Below are 26,052 nucleotides of genomic sequence, written 5' to 3' on the forward strand. Positions count from 1 at the left end.
TATCGTTTTAATCGCTAACCTAGCGGACAACATCGATGACAAAAGTACATTCATCATATTTTTTGTTGTTGTCATGATTTATTAATGACTCGGCATCATCTGTATTAAAGAGAAAATAATTACTTTATCCGATGTTTAAAGTGAATAAAATAGCCTTGACTTACTGGAGTTCCACAACTATGAAAAATATTGTTCTCTCCCACTGGACTTTGCGTGTGTGGTGGTGAGGTAAAAGGGGAGCACACACCCCGTTTGCATTTGCATTGTTTTACTACTTACACAATTATTTTGAATATATTATTTACAATACACATATTTTAATTATATTTTTAGGGAGGGACAACCCTCAGATTTATGCCCATTATGTTCCTTTCAGATGACAATGCTGGTTCATCTTCTGATGGAGAAACTGCCTCTACATCCAAACAGCGACAGACAGTGACCGACTGTGGAAAAACATCGAGACGTAAGAGAAAACACACAGAACAGAAAGACTTCACCTGCAAGAGATGCAACATCAGCTTTTCAACCTCAGAAGAGAAGAGACGTCATTCAAAAGAGCACAAGAAGAAAGAGTTTCGTTGTGATCAGTGTGGGAAGAAATTTAATTCCCATTCTAATTTCTACCGTCACAAGGCGACTCATAAGGACAGGGAGGAAAAGTGAGAAGAGCTTCACCCATTCTGAAGAGCCATCTACTCACACACACCAATGAGTGGCTGTATCAGTGCCCTCAATGTGAGAAGAGCTTCAGAGATGGATCTAATCTGAGGAAACATATATTCAGTCACACAAAAAAGAGGTCGTACCAGATAAACCATCCATTCACACACACCAATGAGAATCCATATCAGTGTCCTCACTGTGAGAAACGTTTCCATCATTCGACTCAACGGAAAACCCATGAGAGGATTCACACCGGAGAGAAACCGTACCTGTGCTCCTACTGCGGGAAGAGCTTCGCTAGTCTTTGTTTTTTCAGAGTTCATCTGAGAGTTCACACTGGAGAAAACCGTATCACTGCAGTTATTGTGGGAAGAGTTTTTACAAGCCAGGTGACTTAAAAATACACAAGAGAACTCATACAGGAGAAAAACCTTTTAATTGCTCACATTGTGACAAGACTGGTGCCATGAAGTGCCATGAAAATCCATGAGCGAATGCATACAGGAGAGAAACCTTACCGCTGCTCCATCTGTGGCGAGAGATTCTCTTTTAAATGGGGTTTTTCAGACTCACCAGAAGAAACACGCGGCTCCAGAATCATCATAGCTTCATGTGTGTAATGTAATAAAAAAAATGCATGTGTATTGTGTTATCTCTCTCCGTTTGTCTCAGGGAGTGTGTATTTGTGACCGGCCTGCTTCATTTCTTCTTATCTGCGGTGCTAGAGGGGATGCAGTAAAAACAGCAAAAACAGTAATATTGTGAAATATTATCTTTTAAAATCACAGTTTTCCATTAAATCTATATTTTTAAAAAAATAATAAAAAAATGTGGTTAGTCAAATCTGAATTTTGATTAGTTATCCAGTTTTCAGTGTCACTTGACCCTTTTGAAAACATTATAATATGCTGATTTGCTACTCAAGAAATCTTTATTAACATGAAGAATTCTTTATTATTAACATTATTAAATCTTTATTATTATAAAGCCGCCTTGCTGAAAAAAAATATATATTTTTTTTAAAACATCTAACTCAAATTCCAAATGTATTCATAATAATTTTTTGAGAACCAATTGAAAACTTTATCTATAGCAATTATAGCAAAACATATTAAACAAGGCGTGTGAAATGCATTAAAGTTTTTATTTTCTTTATTTTTAATATATCTTCCTTTTCTGCGACTGCGCGCCTCATCTGCGCTGCGCGCGCTTTCTCCTGTCTTGCTCCTGTCTTCAGAAAGCCGCGAACTCGTGTAATTCAAAAATTAACGGTCATTTAATTTACCGGTTTACTGACTAACATTCTTTTATCAATCGTCTTTATTTAATAATCACGTTATGATTGTATGGAGTCTCTTGGAAACACCACTGAAGGACAATGTTTAATAAGATAAATTGGGCGTTCGTCTGTCAGCTCCCTAGTTCAGTAGTCAGGGCACTGATCGGGGAGTCGTCCACATTCATGTACACGATGATTCACGAGCTAGGAAGCGAGGGAGCTGATGGAAACGCAGGGTATAGGTTTGGTGAGCCTCTACTCTTTTAGCTAGTCCATCGCTCGTACTGTAGAAGGCGCTGTGACGTTATTTTTCCGCTGGTAAAACCACTGAAGAAAGAAAGACTGGAGCTCTCAGATGGTGAGTGTTTAATATTTTTTACATTATTCTTGTGTTTTAGCTGTTGATGTGCTAGCTGTTATTTTACTCTACATTTTTAATTAAGCTTCCTCGCCCTCTCAACGTATGAAAATTAATCCCTTACGAAAATTGACCATGGTTTTATTATAGTAAAAGTGTAGTAAACATGTTTTTTGTCCGTTTGATTACCATTTGTATGACCACAGTTTTACCATAAATAGCATGGTTAATTTGTAGATACCTTGGTAATAATAATAAATGCTAGATGCTTTTAAAGTTTTATGGTTCTGGAGAAATAAGCCGAAATCTGGCAATATCATGTTTAATATCTGAATGTAAGTCATTAAATAATATTCCTGCTCTGTGCTGGCTCAATATTGGAATTAATACCCATAAACACATTTCCATGTGAAATAATTCAGAATATTCTCAGAAATGAAATGTTAACTTCAAGTCAGTTCTATGTAGTTATTTTCTTGTTCATTGGTATGCAGACAATAATTTTCAGTTTAAATCAGTGTCAGTCCATTATAAATGCTTCTCGTAATAATGATGTTGTGTTTGTCTTCAGATGTTGACCATGAAAGTGCAGATGGATGTGATCTGCTGTAAATGAGCAGTTCATCATTTCATCAAAACAAAGTTTAGTTAGCTTCTCACTTCTTATGCACATCTCAGATTAAATCTCATGCGTAATTAGGGGTGCACAATATTCAAACCGAACTGAAAAACTGCGATAAAACCCTCACGGAATGTATCGCAATAATCTCATGGCGTACCGAATGCGCCCCACCCATCCATGGGCCATTGTTAAGGTTGACGTCAATTTACAAATGGCACAAAACTAATGTTTCTTCCTTGACATTTGATTAAATAGTAAATAGGCATGTATCAGTACACGTTTTCGTCTCACAAATTTTCAATACAACGCTGTAGGCCAACCACAATTATCCACCAATAATCGCAATAAGCTCTGGATTGTAACTTTCGATAAGAAACAGAGTAGAGAGTAATTTTTCAAATTATGTCCATTTTATCACAAAATTCAAACAATAAATGCCATTTTGACGCTTTTTTTTATGTGGCGTCACGGATCGATTAAACTGTAAGGTATAGTAGTACAGTTAAAGGGATAGTTCACTTTAAAATTAAAATTCTGTCATCATTTACTCACCCTCAAGTTGTTTCAAACCTGTATTAATTTATTTCTTCTGCTGAACACAAAGAAAGATATTTTGAAGAATGTCAGTAACCAAACAGTAGTCTGTACCCATTGACTTCCATAGTAGGAAAAAAAAATACTATGGAAGTCAATGGGTACAGACTACTGTTTGGTTACTGACATTCTTCAAAATATCTTTCTTTGTGTTCAGCAGAAGAAATAAATTAATACAGGTTTGAAACAACTTGAGGGTGAGTAAATGATGACAGAATTTTAATTTTAAAGTGAACTATCCCTTTAAAGACCCAGAACCAGATATGATGAATGAGACCCGGAGTCAGGAGTGCAGTCAATTGAAGAAATGTTTTACTGAAGACAGTTTGCAGTTTAATCAGGCAGGAGTTTGCTTCAAGACTCACAAGGAGTTCGTAGGCAGCCCCGCTCACAGTTACAAAGATCACAGCAATTATACCCTTCACTAAGGTCTAAGCTACGTCATTACTTTAGGTTGAATGTTTCTGATTGGCTGAGAAATAGATAAACATAGTGAATTTCCACACATATACAGATAGACTGAAGCATATCTCCATTGATTATGTGGCTGACACTCAGACCCTGGATTTAGGCACTTCGTGACCTTCCAGGTCGCAGATCTGCGTTTCTAGTCGCCAACATGTTGAAGAAAATAAGTCAGTCCATCTCCAATAATGTAATTTGTTCCTTAACCTGTAACCAAGAAGACTAACGCACACACCGACACACAGCTTGGTCGAGCTCTAACGATAAACGGGCGACTCTTCTCAAAACATCTTCTTTCTCTTTCTCTTCTTTCTCTCAATGAGAGGACACTTTAATCTAATGCAGGAAAATAAAGACTTTAACTAAGAAATGGTCACTTAAACTATTGGTTCCAATGACCCTTGTGACCTATAGTCATCATGGTGAGCTAGAAGAACAGATATTTTAACACGTTGAAGACCTTGTCAAACTAAACGAGTCCATATTTCATTTTTCTGGAAGCCGAGCTAAATGAGCAAGCACTGGTACTGCATTCCTGGCATGGGCCAGACCCTCAGTCACCTCTCAGATATCAAATACAGACATTAGAGAATACATGAAAAGAATATTTCAGGAATCACACTGGTAACTTCTATAAATTAGTAAAACCTCATAAGCTTAGAGAAGTCATTCAACTCATTTGATGTTAAGAAGGAAAAATATTGATTAATACCTTGATTATAATCACTCATTAGATATACATTGAAGTGGCAGTAGATTTCAGAATCCGCCCCCTCATGATCACTATATAGGCGCCTCAGTTTAAGCAGCAGTGCGAGTGAAAGCGATCATCTCTTCATAATAAACTTGAATGATCATCTTAAGGTATGTTGAAAGATACAGTACAACTTACTGAAATGTATTCTATACTGTGTAATCACTCAATCATTGTTTAAATTGCGGAAAGACATCAGTAAAACAGCTTGTAGACAATTTAAAAGAGTTTATTCACATGGATAAATGCAGAGAAGCGGTCAGAACCAGATCGTGCCTCTCAAACCCAAGCAGCCAATCACACACTGCGGATGCACACTTCTACGGCAGACTCTTCGACTTTGCTTTTCAACCCGGAAGAACAAAATTGCTCGGAAAACACAAAATAACCAATTTCAAATTTTTGGTCAATTTATGAGTGCTTTTAGTGTTTTCAGTGATGTGCAGGCTGTACCTATCTTTACTGTGTTATACTGACGCTCAGGATCATGGATCCGCTGATCAAACCTCTGACTGTAACGCTGGAGAACAGCAGATGAAGATGTGCTCCGTCAAACTGGAGGACTGCAGGAACCTGAACGAGAGACGAGGAGAAGAAACCACAGCGGAGGAACAACAACAGAGCCATGAGGAGGAGGAGGATGATGATAAGATTGAGGATGTTGATGATGATGACTCTGTTCTGTCAGGTATGTTTCTTCTAGGCTTGCTGTGATAGTCAGTGTTTCCGGTGTTCATTTACATAATTTGACCTCCACCGCAGCAGCTTTCCATTTAAAGGGACACACACAAAACAATGTTTTTGCTCACCTTCAAATAGGGACAATTTTAACATGCTATAAAAAATGGTCTGTGGGGTATTTTGAGCTGAAATTTCACATACACACTCTGCAAATTCTGTGGTTTAAAGGGATGGTATAATGTCCCTTTTTACAAGATGTAACATAAGTCTCTGATTTTGAAAACTGCACTAAGACATATCACAATTTTAGTTTTTTGACTGATTGTCCAGCTTTAGAAGTTATAGAAAAGGTTAGATATTTTATGCCCATTATGATGTTCCTTTCAGATGGCAACACTGGTTCATCTTCTGATGGAGAAACTGCCACTACGTCCAAACAGCGACAGACAGAGACCGACTGTGGAAAAACGTTCAGCAAACAGGAACATTTAGCGAGACGTAAGAGAAAACAGAAAGACTTCTCCTGCAAGATATGCGACATCAGCTTTTCGACCTCACAAGAGAAGAGACGTCATTCAAAAGAGCACAAGAAGAAAGAGTTTCATTGTGATCAGTGTGGGAAGAACTTTAATTCCTCTTCTAATTTCTACCGTCATAAGGCGACTCATAAAGACAGGGAGGAAAAGCTGTACCAGTGCCCTCACTGTGAGAAGAGCTTCACCCAGGGATCGATTCTGAAGAACCATCTACTCGTGCACAGCAATGAGAGGCCGTTCAAATGCAGTGAATGTGAGAAGAGCTTCAAAAAGAAATCCATTCTGAAGAGCCATCTACTCACACACACCAATGAGAGGCCGTACAAGTGTCCTCACTGCGAGAAGGGCTTCAACCAGGGACCCCATCTGAAGAGCCATCTACGCACACACACCAATGAGAGGCCGTATCAGTGTCCTCAATGTGAGAAGAGCTTCAGAGATGGATCTAATCTGAGGAAACATCTATTCAGTCACACCAAAAAGAGGCCGTCCCAGAAGAACCATCTATTCACACACACCAGTGAGAATCCATATCAGTGTCCTCACTGTGAGAAGAGCTTTAAAGAGGAATCTAATCTGAGGGAACATCTACTCATTCACACCAATGAGAGCCTGTACAAGTGCCCTCACTGTAAGAAGAGCATGAAATATGAAAACAGTCTGAAGAAACATCTACTAATGCACAGCAACGAGAGGCCGTACAAGTGCAGTGAATGTGAGAAAACCTTTACAAAGGCAACTTCTCTAAAGTTACACCAAAAAACACACTCTGATGTCAAACCGTATCAGTGTTCACACTGTGAGAAACGTTTCCATCATTCAAATCGCTGGAAAACCCATGAGAGGATTCACACCGGAGAGAAACCGTACCTGTGCTCCTTCTGCGGGAAGAGCTTTGCGACTTCATTTTCTTTAAGAGTTCACATGAGAGTTCACACTGGAGAAAGACCGTATCACTGCAGTGATTGTGGGAAGAGTTTTTACAAGCCAAGTGACTTAAAAATACACAAGAGAACTCATACAGGAGAAAAACCTTTTAAATGCTCACATTGTGACAAGACTTTTGTGCGATCAAGTGCCATGAAGATCCATGAGCGAATGCATACAGGAGAGAAACCTTACCGCTGCTCCATCTGTGGCGAGAGATTCTCTTTTAAATGGGTTTTTCAGACTCACCAGAAGAAACACGCTGTTTTAGAATCATCATAGCTTCATCTTGTCATTATGTGTGATCTGTACTGGCAAAATTATTTGCAATGAGCACTTTTCTTTTTTTTTTACATTCTTAATAAATAAAAAAAACTTAAATAATATATGATTTGTTGACAAAAAATGCCTGAGCTACACCTGTTTGAAGTCGACAGAGTCAGCAAAGTCAATTCAAGAGGAAATTCAAGTTAGTTTTTTGAAGGTTCCAAAATAAAATCACCAAGCAACCGTACTTTAAAATCCCTAATAACACCAAATTTGGCACACACAAAGTCAAAACCAAATATCTATAGGAAAAATATATGTTCAACCTTTTTTCCTTATGATACCACAATTGTTTGATTAACACTAATAAAACAGACAGCATATGGCTATATATTAAGACCTACTGTACTGCAGGGATATAATATCATGTTACACATCAGATGTTTTTCCCAGACAGTAAACCAAAACTTCATTTAAGACATAACAGATAATGTTTGTGTGAATACTCGCCAAGACAGATATTTTCAAATACTGTAATTCTGTGTATACAGTATGTGTACTGTATATCGGGATTGCACGCTGTCTGAGTGTTACACTGGAAACTTAAAGAAGAATATCTCTCGAACATTGTTTATTGTGCAGAAATGAATCCTCTGGATGAAAATCTTTAAACTCACTGTAATTTGCAGATCAGTGTCTGATATTGGATTAAAGTGTGTGTTTATGGGGTATTTAATCACACTAATGGATTGACGAGGCCTAATTCTTAGCAGAAAGCTGAAATTATCTAGACATGGATATGCTATAATACACAGGTACAGTGACATAATGGCGCACTGAACATGACAAATCAAGTACAAAATAACAGCTAAAAGATATGTCCATTATGAAATCTGAAATGCTGAATATTTTTTATGTGAGCAGATCCTTCCATTCAGCTTGCAGTACTCATCTCTAACCTGAAGGGGGCGACATGGCAGTCAGACTGTCACTTCATGTCTTGATGGGAGAAGGGTATTCCTGCACAACGGGAGTGGCTGCAGTTTCAGGACCCCAGTTTTAGGACCGCAGTTTTAGGACCCTAGTTTATTGTGACAGCGCCACCTACAGAACTGGATTACCAAAAACACAAATTTAACCCCTTTCGCGGCAAAGATAAAAGATCACATGTTGATCACAACAGATTGTTGTTCAACATTCATTACTCGTTAAAACATCACACTCTTACTTATTTTATCTGGACAAACTGAGCATCATTAGAAAGATTTAAGACTCGATAGTGTTTATGATAAAACTCAAACAGCGAACACAGAGAGATCTGGGTCTCCTCTTCCTGATTTGCGTCAGTAATGTACGCAAGTCTCATTCGCTGTACAGCTGTCAATTATCTCACGTGGTTCAACGTGACAATAATCCTGCCCTTCTGCATGACGCGGTCCTGTTATCCGTGATAACAAAGCTAAGACACATCTCTTCACCTGAAACAAGAAGCTAATAAATGCACGATTTCGAGTAAATGTGGTTTGTGTGTGATTTTCGTGCAATTTTGGGTATTTTCATATGAATTAAGAATGTTTACAGTATTGCCAAGCAAGGTGTAGCCATTAGCTGCATATAAATTGCTTTATTATACCATATTTCAACATCTTTTTATGACTTAAAACCATTTTAAACCGCGACCGGAATATGGTACAAATATCCTATCTTACTCGATGGTGGTTTAAAGTGAGCTTTAAGTAAAAGTTTAATATTAATCTTTTAAATTGTGTCGTGTAGCTTGATGCTACTTGCTCTAATCCACCTGCTGCAGGAGCTATTCTATTCCATAATCTTATTTGTTAAAATATATATTTTTTTTCTAATGAGACTTAGGATCAAGGTGGATCTTGATGTACAAACTAAACCACCTGGATCCTAGAACTGCGGTCCTGAAACAGCAGCCGCCGCTATATCATCCAGTTCGGTAGGTGGCGCTGTCACAAAAAACTAGGGTCCTAAAACTGCGGTCCTAAAACTGGGGTCCTAAAACTGCAGCCTCCGGTTGTGCAGGAATATACTACTGCTTGATGGTCCTTGGCCAGAATACAGAGAAATTTGAACCAGAATTTATACTGAGAGTCTAAAGTCTGTTAATGTGACTAGAATTTGATAAGAGCTTTCAAATTTGGTCAGAAAACTACTCCGATACTGTGTTTCCCTTTTTGGTGCATTTGTCTTAGTTCAAGTACTGGTTTGGTCAGGAGGCAGCTGCATGATGAAGATAAACCCTGGAGACTGTTAAGGTGAAGATATACAACATGGCTTTTGGCTTGTCTTCTGCTGGAGGGGGTGCAGCAGAAACAGTAATATTATGAAATATTCCAATTTTAAATCACTGTTTTCTACTTGAAACTATTCAAATATTTGTTCTTCTTCAGTGAGTCAAAGCTGCGTTTTGATTGGCCGTCTTCAATGTCACATGACCCTTCAGAAATAGATGCTGATCTGTTGCTCAATAAATCTTTCTAGTTATTATCGCATTTGAAAGTGATTGTGCTGCTTAATATAGTGTGGGAAATGACAAAGCGTTTTATTTAGGATTCAACACAGAAGTGAAGAACAGCATTTATTTCAAACAGAGAGCGTCTGGATTCTGGAACTTGTGTCTTCCTTTACAGTGCGTATCTACGCGCGCGCTTTCTCTTGTCTTCCACAGAAAACCGCGAACTCGCGTAATTCAAAAATTAACGGTCATTTCGATTACCGACTGACATAACATGCGTTCATCAATCGTCTTTATAATAATCACGTAACGTTATGATAGTATATTAGTCTCTTGGAAACGCCACTGCAATACAATAGCCTATTAAATAAGGGAATAGGTTTGGTGGAGACTCTTTTACTTCATCGCTCGTACTGTAGGAGGCGCTGTGAAGTTATTTAGTCTACTGCTAAAACCACCGAAGAAACAAAAGAAAGACGACTGGAGGGCTCAGATGGTAAGTGTTTAGTCAGTTTTAACATTGTTTGCGTTTTACCTGTTCATGTGCTTGTTTTTGTTCTAGTTTTTAATCAGTTTAACTGAAGCCCTCGTCCACTTGCCTGAAAAATAACTGTGGTTTTACTGGAGTACCCATAACAAATGTCCTGTTGTTTCATTTAACAATTTTTTAACCATATTTGTAGTACACTAACACATGCTTAATTTTCAGTGCTAGCTAGGTGCTTATAAGTTTTCACGGTTTCTGGAGAAATTAGTAAAATAATAAACTGGTAATATCTTAATAGGCCTATATTAGTTATATGTAATAATGTAATAGGCCTATTTGAAAATATTCCTGCTTTGTGCTGGCTCAATACTGAAACTATACGTAAACGCTCATACAATTTTACATCTGAAATAAACATTTCTGAATATTTTCCGAAATATTTTGAGTTTAAATCAGTGTCAGTTCATTACAAATTCTTATGGTAATAATGATAATGTGTTTGTCTTCAGATGTTGACCATGAGAGCACAGATGGATGTGATCTGCTGTAAATCAGTAGGAACGGATCTGTCCATGCTGGATATTGAGGATTTCATCACAGAAATCTGTCAGCTGAAGAAAGAGGTGGCGTCACTGGAGGCAAAGCTGAGAGAAAGAGGAGACAAACCCAACAGAGAGGTTTGAGCAGCTCATCATTTCATCCTTCAGCTCAATCAAACCAAAGTTGTGTTAGCTTCTCACTTCTTATGCTCATCTCAAATTAAAGGGATAGTTCACCAAAAAATGAAAATTCTGTCATCATTTACTCACCCTCAAGTTGTTTCAAACCTGTATGAGTTTCTTTCGTCTGATGAACACAAATGAAGATATTTTGAAGAATGTCAGTGACCAGACAGTTGATGGACCCCATTGACTTCCACAGTAGGAAAAAAAGATACTATGGAAGTCAATGGGGTCCATCAACTGTCTGGTCACCGACATTCTTCAAAATATCTTCTTTTGTGTTCATCAGACGAAAGAAACTCATACAGGTTTGAAACAACTTGAGGGTGAGTAAATGACGACAGAATTTTCATTTTTGGTGAACTATCCCTTTAAGTTAACAGCAAAATATGCAACCAAATCACCAATATAACCACTAGAGATAACTGCAACTGAGTAATGAGGCTAATATCAACGGGTTGTTGTTTATATGTGTTGATCTATGATGTGTTTGTCAGGATCTGGAGAAGGTTTCAGTGTGTGTGACTGATGGGACAGAAGCTCAGGATTCAGTCTGGAGATCCAGAGACACACAGGACTCAGAGCTCAGCCTCACTTTACTGTGTTATACTGACGCTCAGGATCATGGATCCGCTGATCAAACCTCTGACTGTAACGCTGGAGAACAGCAGATGAAGATGTGCTCCGTCCAACTGGAGGACTGCAGGAACCTGATCGAGAGACGAGGAGAAGAAACCACAGCAGAGGAACAACAACAGAGCCATGAGGAGGAAGATGAAGATCAGAATGATGATGTTGATGATGATGATGAGATTGACTATGATGAGGATAATGAGATTAAAGGTGAGGATGATGGGACAGAAACTCAGGATTCGCTCTGGAGTGTCAGAGATCAGAGATCCAGAGACTCAGAGTGCAGCCTCACTTTACTGTGTTATACTGACGCTCAGGATCATGGATCCGCTGATCAAACCTCTGACTGTAACGCTGGAGAACAGCAGATGAAGATGTGCTCCGTCAAACTGGAGGACTGCAGGAACCTGACAGAGAGACGAGGAGAAGAAACCACAGCAGAGGAACAACAACAACAGGAGGAGGATGAAGATCAGGATGATGAAGATCAGAATGAAGATGAAGATCAGAATGATGATGTTGATGACTTTGTTCCTTCAGGTATGTTTCATCATATACTGAATTAACAGATTTACTATTATTTAATTGTAAAAATATTATGTTCTGACCTAAATTTGTGTGGAGCAGCCTTTGTTGTGAATTCTACCAATTTGAGACCGGCACATTGTGAGCTGTACTTGTATAAAATATCACAGTGGCTACGTTAACATGCACAACTTTTGTTTCAGTCGGACTGAATTCATTCCGAATCCAAACGTAGTGTTTACATGAATGCTAAACATGTGATCGAGTTGATGTGTGCGAGTCGATATGTGAACGGCCCCTTACTCGGCACAATAGGAACTGTGACGTTAGTGTTCGCTGATTGGCCGAACGCATGCGAAACACCAGCACCCGCCATTTTTTAAAAGCTGTGTAAACACACAGATAATAGCCTATATATTTACTCCAGAAACTAACTCTACGAACATGTAAAACAGTGATAGGTGGACCTTTTAATCTTTACGCTGAGGAGAAAATCCAATGCATATTTGGGGGACCAAGAGAAACATGAACACGAGAGTGCAGAATCGCCGCCTGCAGCACTTGACGCTTGCCTTGTGCAAGACATTTTGAGAGACAAGAGAGAGAAGCACCACTGAACACTCAAGCTGCTTGTTGGAGGTCTGACCTTGTAACCAAATCATGTCCAGTCTATTGAAGTAGCTCCCTTTTTATGTACTAAATAGTCATTGGGGGCTGACATGCTGCTCTTACTTTCAGACAGGTGGTGGTGTTGTGCGCTAGGGAACGTAACTGCGCCATACGTCATCGCGTCGCTATATCATTGATATCGCAATGACACTTTTTTTTTTAATCATGTAAAAATGTATACCGGTATTATCGTGGACGGTATGATATGGCACACCCCTACGGGGGACCTACCATTCCTAGAACTATCTGGTGCTGCCATTTAGGTATTCCCTCATATTCTATTGAATTAATAGGAAATCATCTGATTGTAATGAGAAAACATTATCTGACAAGTTTATATAAGTCTCCCTGTACAATCGTACAAACTAACCTAAACGTTTTGTAAACCTACAAACCCAGGAATTCGCTGTTCGTGGTCAGTCGCATGATTGTCTGCTGTCAATAAAAAGTCATGCTTGAAATAATATGAATACATTCATATTTAATTTAATAAGAAAATAATGTCCTGTGTATTATTTAAAGTAACTATTTAAAGCTCCCGTTTAAAAATAGTGTTGAGATATTTAACCAGTGTAGAGATGATAAAACTGGGGTTATATGATCATATTTTCTTGACCTGGTAAGAACTCTAGCAGCTGCGTTTTGGACTAATTGTAGCTTATTTATTGAGGATGCAGGACAACCAGCTAGTAATGCATTAAAGTAATCTAGTCTCGAGGTCATGAATGCATGACCTAACTTTTCTGCATCAGAAACAGAAGCATATTCAGGAGCTTAGAAACAGTTTTGCCACAGACCAGGAAAAACCTAAAATTAAGTCAGTGGTGCGTTATTCAGATGCTATCTTAAGGGCGCATGTTTGGCCATAATATAGCGTGTGCGCAACGCATACACTTTACTTCTCTCATCTACACAGACGAAGCAGTTCCCATTTTTGGAAAAATATTACCACACAAGGGAAATCATTGTGGTGTCCATGAAGATGTGAAAAAATAGGCATAAATCTAGCTTACACATTTACCCAAATTATTCAGGCTAATTGTAGTAATGATGGATCAAACCTGTTTGATCAATAGTGCCGAGACATATCGGTAAGGACACCTGACAAAGTGGGTTGTCTGTCAAGAACCAGAAAACTAAATTCTGAAGACTGCGAAATCACCTTTAACATCGTGCGCCTGGCGCTTACGCGATTATAATAGCAATCCGCCTGCCTGCTCTTAAAGGAAATGTGAGATGACGCTCTGATTGGTTTATTTCACGTCTCGCCCAAACCACACTTATGAGTAATGTAGCTACTTCAGACCAACCTATTTTAGATTTCCGTCGAGATCCAAGATCGACTTTGATATTTCATGTTCCTTATGCTCCTTTCAGATGACAACGCTGGTTCATCTTCTGATGGAGAAACTGCCTCTACCTCCAAACAGCGACAGATGAGAAAGAGATACTCCTGTGGAAAAACAAAGAGCAAACAGGAAAATTCAGCAGGAAAGGACAGAAAACACACAGAACAGAAAAACTTCACCTGCAAGAGATGCGACAGCAGCTTTTCTACTGCAAAAGAGAGGAGACATCATTCAAAGGAGCACAGCGTGAAGGAGGAGTTTCGCTGTGAACAGTGCGGGAAGGATTTTTTCACCACTGCTCAGAATATGAGAGTTCATTTAAAGACACACGGCGAAAAGACTTTCCACTGCAATGAGTGCGACAAGTATTTCCGCACCAACCAACAACTTTCAATGCATAAGCGATCCCACACTGGTGAAAAGCCGTACAAATGCACTTACTGTGAGAAGAGCTTCAGTCTGAGACCGGGTCTGAAGAGCCATCTACTCACACACACCAATAAGAGGCCGTACAAGTGCACTGAATGTGAGAAGAGCTTCAACCAGAGATCCCATCTGAAGAAACATCTATCCATACACACCAATAAGAGGCAGTACAAGTGCACTCAATGTGAAAAGAGCTTCAACCAGGAATGGGGTCTGAAGTGCCATCAATTCATACACAGCAATAAAAGGCTGTACAAGTGTCATCAATGCGAGAAGAGCTTCAACCAGGGATCGTCTCTAAAGAACCATCTAATCACACACTCCAATGAGAGGCCGTACAAGTGCCCTCAATGTGAGAAGAGTTTCAAAGAGGGATGTAAACTGAAGAAACATCTTCTCATACACAACAATGAGAGTCTGCACAAGTACCCTCAATGTGAGAAGAGCTTCAACCAGGAATCTGAACCGAATAAACATCTACACAAGGAGAGGCCATTTCAGTGCAGTGAATGTGAGAAAACCTTTACAAACGCAACTTATCTAAAGGTACACACAAAAATACACTCTGACTTCAAACCGTATCAGTGTTCACACTGTGAGAAACGTTTTCATCATTCGACTCACCGGAAAACCCATGAGAGGATTCACACTGGAGAGAAACCGTACCTGTGCTCCTACTGCGGGAAGAGCTTCGCTAGTCCATATTCGTTCAAAGTTCATCTGAGAGTTCACACTGGAGAAAGACCGTATCACTGCAGTTATTGTGGGAAGGGCTTTTATAAGCTAAGTGACTTAAAAATACACAAGAGAACTCATACAGGAGAAAAACCTTTTAAATGCTCACATTGTGACAAGAATTTCACTCGATCAACTGACCTAAAGATCCATGAGCGATGGCATACAGGAGAGAAACCTTACCGCTGCTCCATCTGTGGCGAGAGATTCTCTTTTAAATGGGGTTTTCAGACTCACCAGAAGAAACACGCGGCTCCAGAATCATCATAGCTTCATCTTGTCATTATTTTTATGTTGTGTATAAAAAACACTTTGCAGTGTTATGGGAATGTTAGTAAAAAGTAAAACCTAAAACTACAATATCTGTGGAACATTATTTACTGTGTAGAAATTAATCCTCTGGATCCTTCCTTTGTGACAACTTTAAATTCTCTGTAATGTGCAGATCAGTGCTTGGTATTGGATTCTAGTGTGTGTTTGTTTATTTAGTTTTTTATCACTGTCATTTTAGTTTAATTATTTCCTGCTAGATAAGATTAACTTGACTCTTGTAATCTGTATTTTCTACTTTAGTTTCCTTTTGTATTTGAATTATACTTATTGCTAATTAGAAAACAGGAAAAGGAATGTCAGGAAAAGCGATTAGTCACTATTGGAGACTGCCGTGAGTGCGTAAGTGGATAAAAAGTTTGTAGAGTGCATAAGTACTGGCTTAAATATCTGGTTCTATTCTGTTGCTTAGTTTTGATTTCAGCCATTTGCAGACTATAGGCTTTGCTGTGCTAAATTTAAGGGCGTGTACCAACTCGGTGAAGACCAACTCCAACTCCTCGGATGAAGACCAACTCCTCGGATGAAGACCAACTCCAACTCCTCGGGTGAAGACCAACTCCTCGGGTGAAGACCAACTCCTCGTGTGAAGACCAGCTCCTCGTGTGAAGACCAGCTCCTCGTGTGAAGACCAGCTCCTCGTGTGAAGACCAGCTCCTCGTGTGAAGACCAACTCCTCGTGTGAAGACCAATTCCAACTCTTGGTGTGAAGACCAGCAACTCTACCCTCGCGCCTCCACCGAACAAGGACACCGGTAAGGCACTGAAGTGTCTTCCTTTTCCCTTTCTGATTCCACTTTCTTTCCCACTTTATCTTGTCATACACTCTACCATCACACGCAGAAGGCAGCGCAATACTGCTAATCTGCGTCCTATTTTCTCCTCTTCTAATGCACTTCTCTTTCTTTCTGTGGGTCTCTGGAATTGTCAGTCACCAGTCAAAAAAAGCTGACTTCATTCCATCCTTTGCAACACAATCTACTCTCAATAACTTGGGTTTGACTTAGACCTGGATTCTTCCAGAAGACTCTGCAACAGCCGCTACTCTAAAAACGTATCTTTCTCTCAAACTCCTCGCCAATCTGGGAGGGGTGGAGGTACTGGTCTTTTCATTTCTAACAATTGAATATACTCAACTCACTCTTCTCTATGCAATAACAATTTGTTTGAATTTCATGCTATTCCAGTTACAACTCTTGTTAAAATCCATATTGTAGTAATTGATCGACCCCAAGGTCACCTGGGTACCTTTGTAGAGGAGCTGGATGTGCTGCTGTCCTCATTCGCTAAGGATGGTAGTCCACTTATAGTCTTTGGCGATTTCAACATTCATCTAGTGAAGCCTTACGCTACTGACCTCTCTCTCCTAGCCTCATTTCATCTCAAATGGCTCATAACCAGAGGTACTCACAAATCAGGCAACCAACTTGATCTATTTTACACACGCAACTGGATCAAAGACAACATTTTGGTGTAACATCTGCACATTTCCGATAATTTCTTCATTACTTTTAATCTACAACTTCCTACTTGTGCTCCACCAACCCCTCTACCAATTACTTTCAGGCGAAACCTGCGCTCACTTTCTCCCTCCCATATTTCTTCTCTTTCCAGTCATCTTCTCTTACCTCACCCACACAATTCTCATCTCTGGATGTGAATACCGCTACGGGCACTTTTTGTTCCACATTAACTTATTTTCTATACAATATCTGTCCTCTCTGATCCAGGCCAGCACATGCTACTCCTTCTAACCCCTAGTTAACTTCAACTCTCGCCTCTGTCCCCCTCCACCAGCTCTTTAACTGCTCATGATTTTACTAATTTCTTTACTGTCAAAACCACAACCATCAGCAATCAGTTCATAGCTACACACACACACACACACACACACACAGGAGCTAGAATCCTAGCCACATCCAAGGCCAGAAATCCTCTCTCCTTTTCCTCTCCCCTCGCTGAGGCAGAAGTATCTAAACTTCTCCTCTCCAGTCATCCTACCACCTGTCCTCTAGATCCCATCACTCACATCTTCTACAAGCCATCTCTCCTACACTTTTACCAGCATTCACACACATCTTTACATGCTGGCGTTTTCCCTACCGAATTCAAGCAGGCTCGGGTAACCCCACTTCTTAAATAAACCCCACATTAAATATGTCACTTAGATACAGACCTGTCTCTCCTACCTGTCTCTCCTACCTGTCTCTCCTACCTTTCATAGCGAAAACACTTGTACGAATTGTTTTTAAACCAGTTATCATCTTTCCTCTCACAGAATAATCAGCTGGACGTCCAACCACAGTAGCTACATGAATCTCAAGCTGTCTGGCGGACATCTCTGCATGGATGAAAGAACATTACCTGCAGCTCAACCTTGCAAAGATTGAGTATCTCGTCTTTCCTGCCAATCCGGCTCTACAGTACGACTTCACCATCCAGCTAGGTTCATCAATGATTACCCCATCAAGGCCAGTCAGAAATCTTTGAGGACCAACTGATCTTCAAAGACCACATTGATAAGACCGCTCGGTCATGCAGGTTTGCAGTACACAATATCAGGAAGACCAGGCCTTTCCTAACTAAGTATACAACACATCTTCTTGTCCAGGCCCTGGTCATTTCTGGGCTTGACTATTGTAATGCTCTTCTTGCTGGACATCCATCGTGTGCAATCAAGCCTCTACAAATGATTTAGAACGCTGCAGAACATCTTGTCTTCAACAAGCCCAAAAGAGCCCACGTCACACCTCTCTTCATCTCTGCAATGGCTTCCACGCGCTGCTCGCATCAAGCCCAAGGCATTGACATTTGCCTACAGATCTACCACAGGCTCAGCTCCCTCCTATTTTCACTCGCTCTTACAAGTCTACATCCCTACCAGAAACCTTCGATTGGTAAATGAGTGAAGACACGTGGTACCATCACAGAGAGGCACGGAATCATTCTCCAGAACATTTTCATTCACTGTTCCTTGATGGTGGAAAGATCTCCCTGCCTTTACTCGGAATGTAGAATTCCGAGTAACATTCAAAAGACAGCTGAAACTCATCTCTTCCATGAGCGTAACTTCTTCATTTAAAAAAATTATGCTTTCCTTTGACCCCAGCATACAATAAAGCAGTGTAATATGGTTACCTCTCTCCGTTTGTCTCAGGGAGTGTGTGTATTTGGGACTGGCCTGCTTCATGTCTTCTTGTCTGTTCTGCTGGAGGGGGTACAGCAAAAACAGTCATATTGTGAAATATAATTTAAAATCACTGTTTTCTATTGAATCTATACTCAAATGTATTTGTCATTGCAGCTTTTGTTTGGCCGTTACCCCAGTCTTCAGTGTCGCATGATCCTTCAGAAATCATTCTAATATGCTGATTTGCTGCTTTAGAAAGCTTATTAACAGTTGATCATTCTTGTGCTGCTTAATAAAGTGTGGAAACTTACACTTTTTTTCAGGATTCATAGATCAACAGAAAGAGCAAAGGACAGCATCTATTTAAAATAGAAAGTTTCTGGAACATTAGTGTATTTTTTTTTTAATAAATGGAATGCGTCCTTGCTGAAAAAAAGTATTAATTTCTTTAAAAAAACACATTGTTAACCAAACAACTTTATCTGTAGCACTTATATATAATATATATATAAAAAAATTAAGCCAGGGTTAGGTGTTGTGAAAAGCATAAAAACATTTTTAGATTTTTTTTATTAATGTTTTTATATAGACCCTCCTTTACAGCGAGTGCTTGTTTTCCACAGAAAGCACTCACTTAATTTTTCCGTTTAGCGGCTGTTTGACTTACATTTGTTTAACAAATTTGTCGTTATTTTATTATTCTGTAAGTATATGGTAGTATATTTGTCTATTGGTAACGCCACTGATATACAATGGTATTTTTAATCAGAGAAATTAGGTTTGGGTAAAGCCTCTACTCATTTACTCCACCGCTCGGACTGTAGGAGGCGCTGTGACGTTATTTAGTCTACCGGTAAAACCACAGAAGAAAGAAAGACTGGAGCATTCAGACGTTGAGTTTAATCTGTTCAACATATTTATGTGTTTTAGCTGTTTGCTTGTTATTTTTCTGTATCTAGGTTTTAATTAACTTAAATTAAGCTTTTCCACGCCCACTTAGCTTATGAAAAATAACTGGTTTTGCTACAGTAACCATAACAAAAGACCTCATGTTTTACTACAGTAACTATGTTTTAACCATGATATTTGTAGTAAACCGTTGCTATACCAACGCAATGGTTAATTTTCAAGGCTAGATTCACGATTTCGGGTGAAATGAGTAGAAATCTTACAATATCATGTTTAATATCTTACTATATGAGTTATAACATAGTGTCATATACTATTTGATCATTATCCCTGCACAGTGCTGGCTCAATACTGAAACTAATCATAAATGCTCCTAATAAACACTTATATCTGAAATATTAATATTTCTGAATATTCCCTGAATTAGGCTGTTTTGAGTTAAAATCAGTGTCAGTTCATTACAAATTCTTCTTGTAATAATGATGATGATGTTTGTCTACAGATGTTGACCATGAGAGCGCCGATGGATGCGATCTGCTGTAAATCAGTAGGAACGGATCTGTCCATGCTGGATATTGAGGATTTCATCACTGAAATCTGTCAGCTGAAGAAAGAGGTGGCGTCACTGGAGGCAAAGCTGAGAGAAAGAGGAGACAAACCCAACAGAGAGGTTTGAGCAGCTCATCATTTCATCCTTCAGCTCAATCAAACCAAAGTTGTGTTAGCTTCTCACTTCTTATGATAAGATAACTGAGTAATGAGGCTAATATCAACGGGTTGTTGTTTATTTGTGTTGATCTATGATGTGTTTGTCAGGATCTGGAGAAGGTTTCAGTGTGTGTGACTGATGGGACAGAAGCTCAGGATTCAGTCTGGAGATCCAGAGACACACAGGACTCAGAGCTCAGCCTCACTTTACTGTGTTATACTGACGCTCAGGATCATGGATCCGCTGATCAAACCTCTGACTGTAACGCTGGAGAACAGCAGATGAAGATGTGCTCCGTCCAACTGGAGGACTGCAGGAACCTGATCGAGAGACGAGGAGAAGAAACCACAGCAGAGGAACAACAACAACAGGAGGAGGAGGATCAGAATGATGAGGATGATGAAGATCAGAAAAATGATGATGTTGATGAAGATCACACTGATGATGTTGATGATGATGACTTTGTTCTTGCAGGTATGTTTCTTTCTTTGATGACCAGATATGCTGAAGTAACTTTTTGAAACAAAGTTACACCACTCGGGATAATTTTACGTGCTTCCATGTCAAAATGTCTGTTATCAGATCTGTTGAACATGCAGCTTCTGTTCATATCTGCCAAGACATTTTAGAAATCCTGACCGGACAATGTTTTACGGACTATGTAGGGTCACCAAAAATACATACAGTTAGGGTAATATTAAATAACTTAAACCATGATATAAGTTTTTGGCCATATTGCCCATCTCCAAGTCATTTTTTTCCTGTGCGTATCGTTTGGTCCCACCACAAGGTGTCACTGTGGCCTCAAAGCTTCATCACTGCCACTCTGAGCTCGATTGCTATGTCAAAAACACGCCTCCTCATTACCATACTGACAAATAAATGTAAAAGAAAATTAAAGTATAAATACTCATTTAAAAAAATCTTCTTTTTTTTTTTTTTTTACATTTCTTGAATATTTATGTGTTTATTATTTTGGCAGCTTTGGAATTTTGATAAAGGTCAGCAGTTCGACACTAAGTTCGTAAGCAGGTGACGCTAGACATCTTTTCTTTAAATACAAACAAGATTTTATTGATTATTTTAACACATAAACACACCAGGGTTATAATCGTTAACGAAAACGAACGAAAAAAACGAAAACTAGAAGGGAAAAAACATTGTCGTTAACTGAAATAAAAATAAAAACGAGGCAAAACAAAAAAACGATAACTAAATAAAACTCTAATGTGTGGTTGACAAAATTAACTAAAATAAAATAAAATTATAGAGTAAATGTCCTTAGTTTTCGTCTTTGTCAATGTCTTTCCTTCGACGCTATTTAAAAACACGCAGAGAATTCGCTCAGCTGTGTTTCCTTTCCCTGCTCTCCCTCCGTCTCTCTGTCACTCGCATGCATGCGCACGACACACACACACACACACACTTGTGTTGTCGTTGTCAAAACACTAACGTTATAAGCTGCAGGGCTGGAATGGTAATCTAGCATTCCGGGCAAATGCCCGATGGACCGACGTACCTTTTGATTCGATACATCTCGGGATTTAATACTTTATTTCTTTTCTTTTTCAACGGCCTTCTGATCTACATTGGCAGCCCATTTGTCCCATCCTTTTTAAGTTTATATTTTGTTTTATTACATGGCTTGGTTGAATTCCAATGTAGAATGCGGTCTGTTAACAGACCGCTGCGGAGTATAACTGACCGTTGCCATGAAAAACACAGCGTTGCTATATGGACTCAATTCTAACCGTAGACGGAGTATAAAGGGGTGGTATAATGCCCTTTTCACAAGATGTAAAATAAATCTCTGATGTCCCCAGTCAGACAAAGATGGAGAGACTCAAGAAGAAGTGACAACAATTAGACAACATTTCTGAATGGTTAGTTGATTAATTTATGTAGCTTATGTGTAGTTATCTTCTAGTCATTGATTAGCATATTCTGTCTTGATAATCTATAAATCGTTTTTGCGGGGGCGGGTTTTATGTACATTTTAGGGTTATTGATGTCACTAACCCGGGATTAATGTCGTGTAGTTCCTACCAGCTGTTTGTTGTAGCAATTTCTTTAAAAGCAAATATCTCCCTTTGCTTTGAACTTTGAGTGTCGGGACTTCGCAGAGGCTGGTCCAAACAAGCCTTGGTGTTTTCCTTGTGGGGCTCAAGCTGTGCCCTCTACAAACCAATCCATCTTTTACAAACTGCCCAACATTGACATCTTGGGCCCTTTTTTAACGATCTAAGCGCATGGTCTAAAGCGCACGGCGCAAGTACACTTAGGGTGTGTCTGAATGCACTTTTGCTAGTTTAATGACTGGAAAAATGGTTTGCGCGCATGGCCTAAAACTGTTGTCCATATTCTCTTAATGACTAATGGGTGTGTTTTCGGGCGTAACGTGCAAAATCAGAGTGTCATTTCCCATTCCCTTTAAAAGCCAGTTGCGCTCGCGCCATGGCGGATTCTTTATTTGCATGATGGAATTTGCAAGCGGAAATAATGAACATGTCTATAGCGAGGAAACGGATCTGCTCGTGCGCAAGGTTAAAGCGTGCAAGCAGACCATCTAAGGGACAAGCCAGATTCCACCATATATTCTGCTGGAGGGGTAATCTTTTGTAATCCTTTTATTTTTTAATATTTGGCTAGTTTGTGTACTGCTAGGCGCGCATCCCTGTGTGTGTAATAACCAGAGTGTGTGTAATAACCAGAGTGTGTGTGTGTGTGTGTGTGTAATAAGCAGAGTGTATGCACATTGTGGACCCGCCTATATAGGTGCAAATTACTACCGCGCTCTTTAAATAACAAAAAAATACTGCGCCATTGACTTTAGACCAGGTTTCAGTCCATATCTGTTGCCTCAAGCAATGCTCCAACAATGCGCCTGAACACACCGTTCAGGTTTTCAGACCAGCACGCCCATGGGCCACAGATGGGCTCAAATGCATTTGCTATTTAAACAACGTGGCGCAGGACATGAAAATTATAACTGCATCAGGCTAAAACTAGCAAAACACACTTGTGTCGTGCGTGGCACTGCATTGCACCGGGGTTATGATGAGGCCCAAAGGTGTCTTGGGGGGTCAAACAACCCATGGTATTTTTCTCTTGGGGCTCAAGCTGTGCCCTCTCCAAACCAATCTATCTTTTACAAACTGCCCAACGTTGACATCTTAAAGGTGCTGTATGTAACTTTTTCACTCTACTAAAGCATAAAAATACCATAATATGTTTGCATATATTGAGGAAACATGCTAAGTTCACATATTCGTTTCTCTGAGAAACACTTCTACAGCCAGTTATTTTACTCTGAAGTGTGTGTTTCCAGGCTGGAATGTTTATTGTTTTGGTCTGTGATACTGCACGTTTCCAATTTTCATTGTCCATTGCACTCATTCCTGTTGTGTGTGCTCAAACTGGCAACCCGTGTGAACACCGTCCAGTCTGAAGAAACGACGATCTCAGACTACAGTACCTATTTCGACCACTAGTTGTCATTCTTACAGACTGCACCTTTAAGTGGAATCTTTCAAGGGTTCGTTGTTTACAGCGGTCGGTTTCGTTAGTTAGCTCAGACTGGATGGTGCCCACTTCCTTTATGGTCCTAGATTGTTCTGTTTGAACGAATCATCTCTCTCTGATCTGTTCTCAGATCCTACACAATTTTATTATGACTGATGATTCAGCTTTAGAGGTTATAGAAAAAGTTCATACTATAGTATTATACTATAAGTTTAAACTATATTTAATGCCCATTTTGCTCCTTTCAGATGACATCGCTGGTTCATCTTCTGATGGAGAAACTGCCTCTATAGCCAAAGAGCGACTGACAAGAAAGAGATTCTCCTGTGGAACAATATTAGGAAAACAAGGTAATTTAGCTAAAAGTGAGAGAAAACACACACAACTGAAAGACTTCACCTGTAAGATATGTGACATCAGCTTTTCTACCTCAAAAGAGAAGAGATGTCATTCAAAAGAACACAGCGTGAAGAAGGAGTTTCGCTGTGAACAGTGCGGGAAGGATTTTTTCACCACTCCTTATAATATGAGAGCTCATATAAAGACACACAGCGAAAAGACTTTGCACTGCAGTGAGTGCGACAAGTATTTCCGCACCAACCAACATCTTGCAATGCATAAGAGAATCCACACTGGTGAAAAGCCGTACCAGTGTTCTCACTGTGAGAGGAGCTTCAACCAGGGATCCCATCTGAAGAAACATCTACTCATTCACAGCAATGAGAGTCCGTATCCGTGCCCCCTCTGCGAGAAGAGCTTCAACCAGGAATCCCATCTGAACAACCATCTACTCGTACACACTAATGAGAGTCCAAACAAGTGTCCCCTCTGCGAGAAGAGTTTCAAATGCGGAACCAGTCTGAAGAAACATCTACTCACACACACCAGTGAAAGGCCGTACCAGTGCAGTAAATGTGAGAAAACCTTTAAAAACTCAAGTTCTCTGAAGTTACACCAAAAAATACATTCTGATAACAGACCGTATCAGTGTTCACACTGTGAGAAACGTTTCTATCATTCAACGCACCGGAAAACCCATGAGAGGACTCACACTGGAGAGAAACCGTACCTGTGCTCCTACTGCGGGAAGAGCTTCGCTAGTCCATTTTATTTCAAAGTTCATCTGAGAGTTCACACTGGAGAAAAACCGTATCACTGCAGTGATTGTGGGAAGGGTTTTACTAATTCAAGTGGCTTACAAATGCACAAGAGGACTCATACAGGAGAAAAACCTTTTAAATGTTCACTTTGTGACAAGAATTTCACTCGATCAAGTGACCTGAAGATCCATGAGCGATGGCATACAGGAGAGAAACCTTACCGCTGCTCCATCTGTGGCGAGAGATTCTCTTTTAAATGGGGTTTTCAGACTCACCAGAAGAAACACGCGGCTCCAGAATCATCATAGCTTAATCGTGTAATAATTTTTAGGTTGTGTTAAAAAATCCACCTTACAGTGTTACGGGAACATTATTTCATGGTTGTAAATTACCTAAAACTAGAATGTCCAAAGGATACCAAACTTAAATGTGTCTTAGCACCTTATATTTAGCCATATGTGAAAAATCTGGGAGTTTTACTGGACAGCGCATTAAAGTGTCCCAATTATGCTATTTCACAGTTTCCTAACGTGGTTTTTGAGTCTCCTACAACAGGTTTACCTGCATCAAAGGTCAAAAAACTGTTTAATTTTCTCCTAATATACCTTTGCACATACCACATTTTCAATGATTCTCAAATGACTCGTCAGATGAATCATTAAATCGTCATTAAATCTAAATCCCTCCTTTCCGTGAGCTACTCTGCTCTGATTGGCCAGACAGCTCAGGCCGCGTACAGCGCGCACGTCGACAACAAAAACACCCATTGGCATAACAACGTCAGCTCTGGTTGTCCTGTGACTTCCTACACCGTAAACTAAACAGAGTAACTAACAATGACGTCACTTTTCCATGTCAATCCGAGCGCGAGTCTGATGATGAAACATTGGAAGAACTAGTTATTCAACCCGAACCTCCATCGCAAGGACGACTCGAGCAGGACGTTTATCAGTGATGCGCTACTTTGAGGTACATTATGAGATGTTGCAACTGTAATTCCTCACCATCAGCATTAAAAGTGCATGTCTATCAACAAACCGATTATTTTACTAGTACTTATTTATTTACCGAGTATTTTTCTAATTTATTGCCGTGAACGTGGAAACTGTATCAATAACAGTGTATACATTAGCAGAGTTTTAGCGTGAATTTAGCGTGAATGCCTGATGTAACAT

At 39.6% G+C, this 26,052-nt stretch overlaps 3 protein-coding genes across 12 annotated transcripts in view; all 3 read left to right on the forward strand.

The window, feature by feature from the left end:
- The window catches only part of LOC307001060 (uncharacterized protein), a 201,364-nt gene extending 185,827 nt beyond the window's left edge, over positions 1–15,537 (forward strand). For 4 of the 8 annotated variants that reach the window (XM_079617172.1, XM_079617176.1, XM_079617179.1 and 1 more), the window contains exon 4: positions 14,045–15,537. In XM_079617172.1, coding sequence (XP_079473298.1) covers positions 14,045–15,447 — 1,403 coding nt within the window. In that variant the 3' untranslated portion in view covers positions 15,448–15,537. Of the gene's footprint in view, positions 1–9,227; positions 9,432–9,610; positions 10,273–10,627; positions 10,796–11,337; positions 12,014–14,044 lie in introns of those variants that run through there. The other 4 variants (XM_079617174.1, XM_079617173.1, XM_079617175.1 and 1 more) reach the window with 4 other exon arrangements.
- On the forward strand, positions 1,881–7,264 carry LOC307001068 (uncharacterized protein). 2 transcript variants are annotated; one of them, XM_079617194.1, is made up of 3 exons: positions 1,881–2,303; positions 5,222–5,426; positions 5,807–7,264. In XM_079617194.1, exons 1-3 carry the CDS (start codon positions 2,301–2,303, stop codon positions 7,162–7,164), a joined length of 1,566 nt encoding a protein of 521 aa, XP_079473320.1. In that variant the 5' UTR covers positions 1,881–2,300; the 3' UTR covers positions 7,165–7,264. The 2 variants fall into 2 exon arrangements, with proteins under 2 accessions (XP_079473320.1, XP_079473319.1); XM_079617193.1 differs by lacking the exon at positions 1,881–2,303 and having other exon boundaries at positions 3,716–5,426.
- A 3,634-nt stretch (positions 15,538–19,171) lies between the features above and the next one.
- LOC307001066 (uncharacterized protein) lies at positions 19,172–25,390 on the forward strand. 2 transcript variants are annotated; one of them, XM_079617191.1, is made up of 5 exons: positions 19,172–19,529; positions 20,049–20,216; positions 20,363–20,729; positions 24,026–24,127; positions 24,215–25,390. In XM_079617191.1, exons 2-5 carry the CDS (start codon positions 20,049–20,051, stop codon positions 25,183–25,185), a joined length of 1,608 nt encoding a protein of 535 aa, XP_079473317.1. In that variant the 5' UTR covers positions 19,172–19,529; the 3' UTR covers positions 25,186–25,390. The 2 variants fall into 2 exon arrangements, with proteins under 2 accessions (XP_079473317.1, XP_079473316.1); XM_079617190.1 differs by having other exon boundaries at positions 19,178–19,529; positions 24,026–25,390.
- Positions 25,391–26,052: the final 662 nt, after the last annotated feature.

The sequence above is a fragment of the Phoxinus phoxinus genome, assembly GCF_949152265.1.
Source record: "Phoxinus phoxinus genome assembly, chromosome: 6".
NCBI classification, from domain to species: Eukaryota; Metazoa; Chordata; class Actinopteri; order Cypriniformes; family Leuciscidae; genus Phoxinus; species Phoxinus phoxinus.

Bases quoted from the DNA above. Each gene is read 5' to 3' on its own strand.
- LOC307001068 (XM_079617193.1), top strand. From the start codon at position 5,177: ATGTGCAGGCTGTACCTATCTTTACTGTGTTATACTGACGCTCAGGAT. The intron at 5,427-5,806 runs GTATGTTTCTTC...TGTTCCTTTCAG, and splicing joins TGATGACTCTGTTCTGTCAG to ATGGCAACACTGGTTCATCT.
- LOC307001066 (XM_079617190.1), top strand. From the start codon at position 20,049: ATGTTGACCATGAGAGCGCCGATGGATGCGATCTGCTGTAAATCAGTA. The intron at 20,217-20,362 runs GTTTGAGCAGCT...TGTGTTTGTCAG, and splicing joins GAGACAAACCCAACAGAGAG to GATCTGGAGAAGGTTTCAGT. The intron at 20,730-24,025 runs GTATGTTTCTTT...TGCTCCTTTCAG, and splicing joins TGATGACTTTGTTCTTGCAG to ATGACATCGCTGGTTCATCT.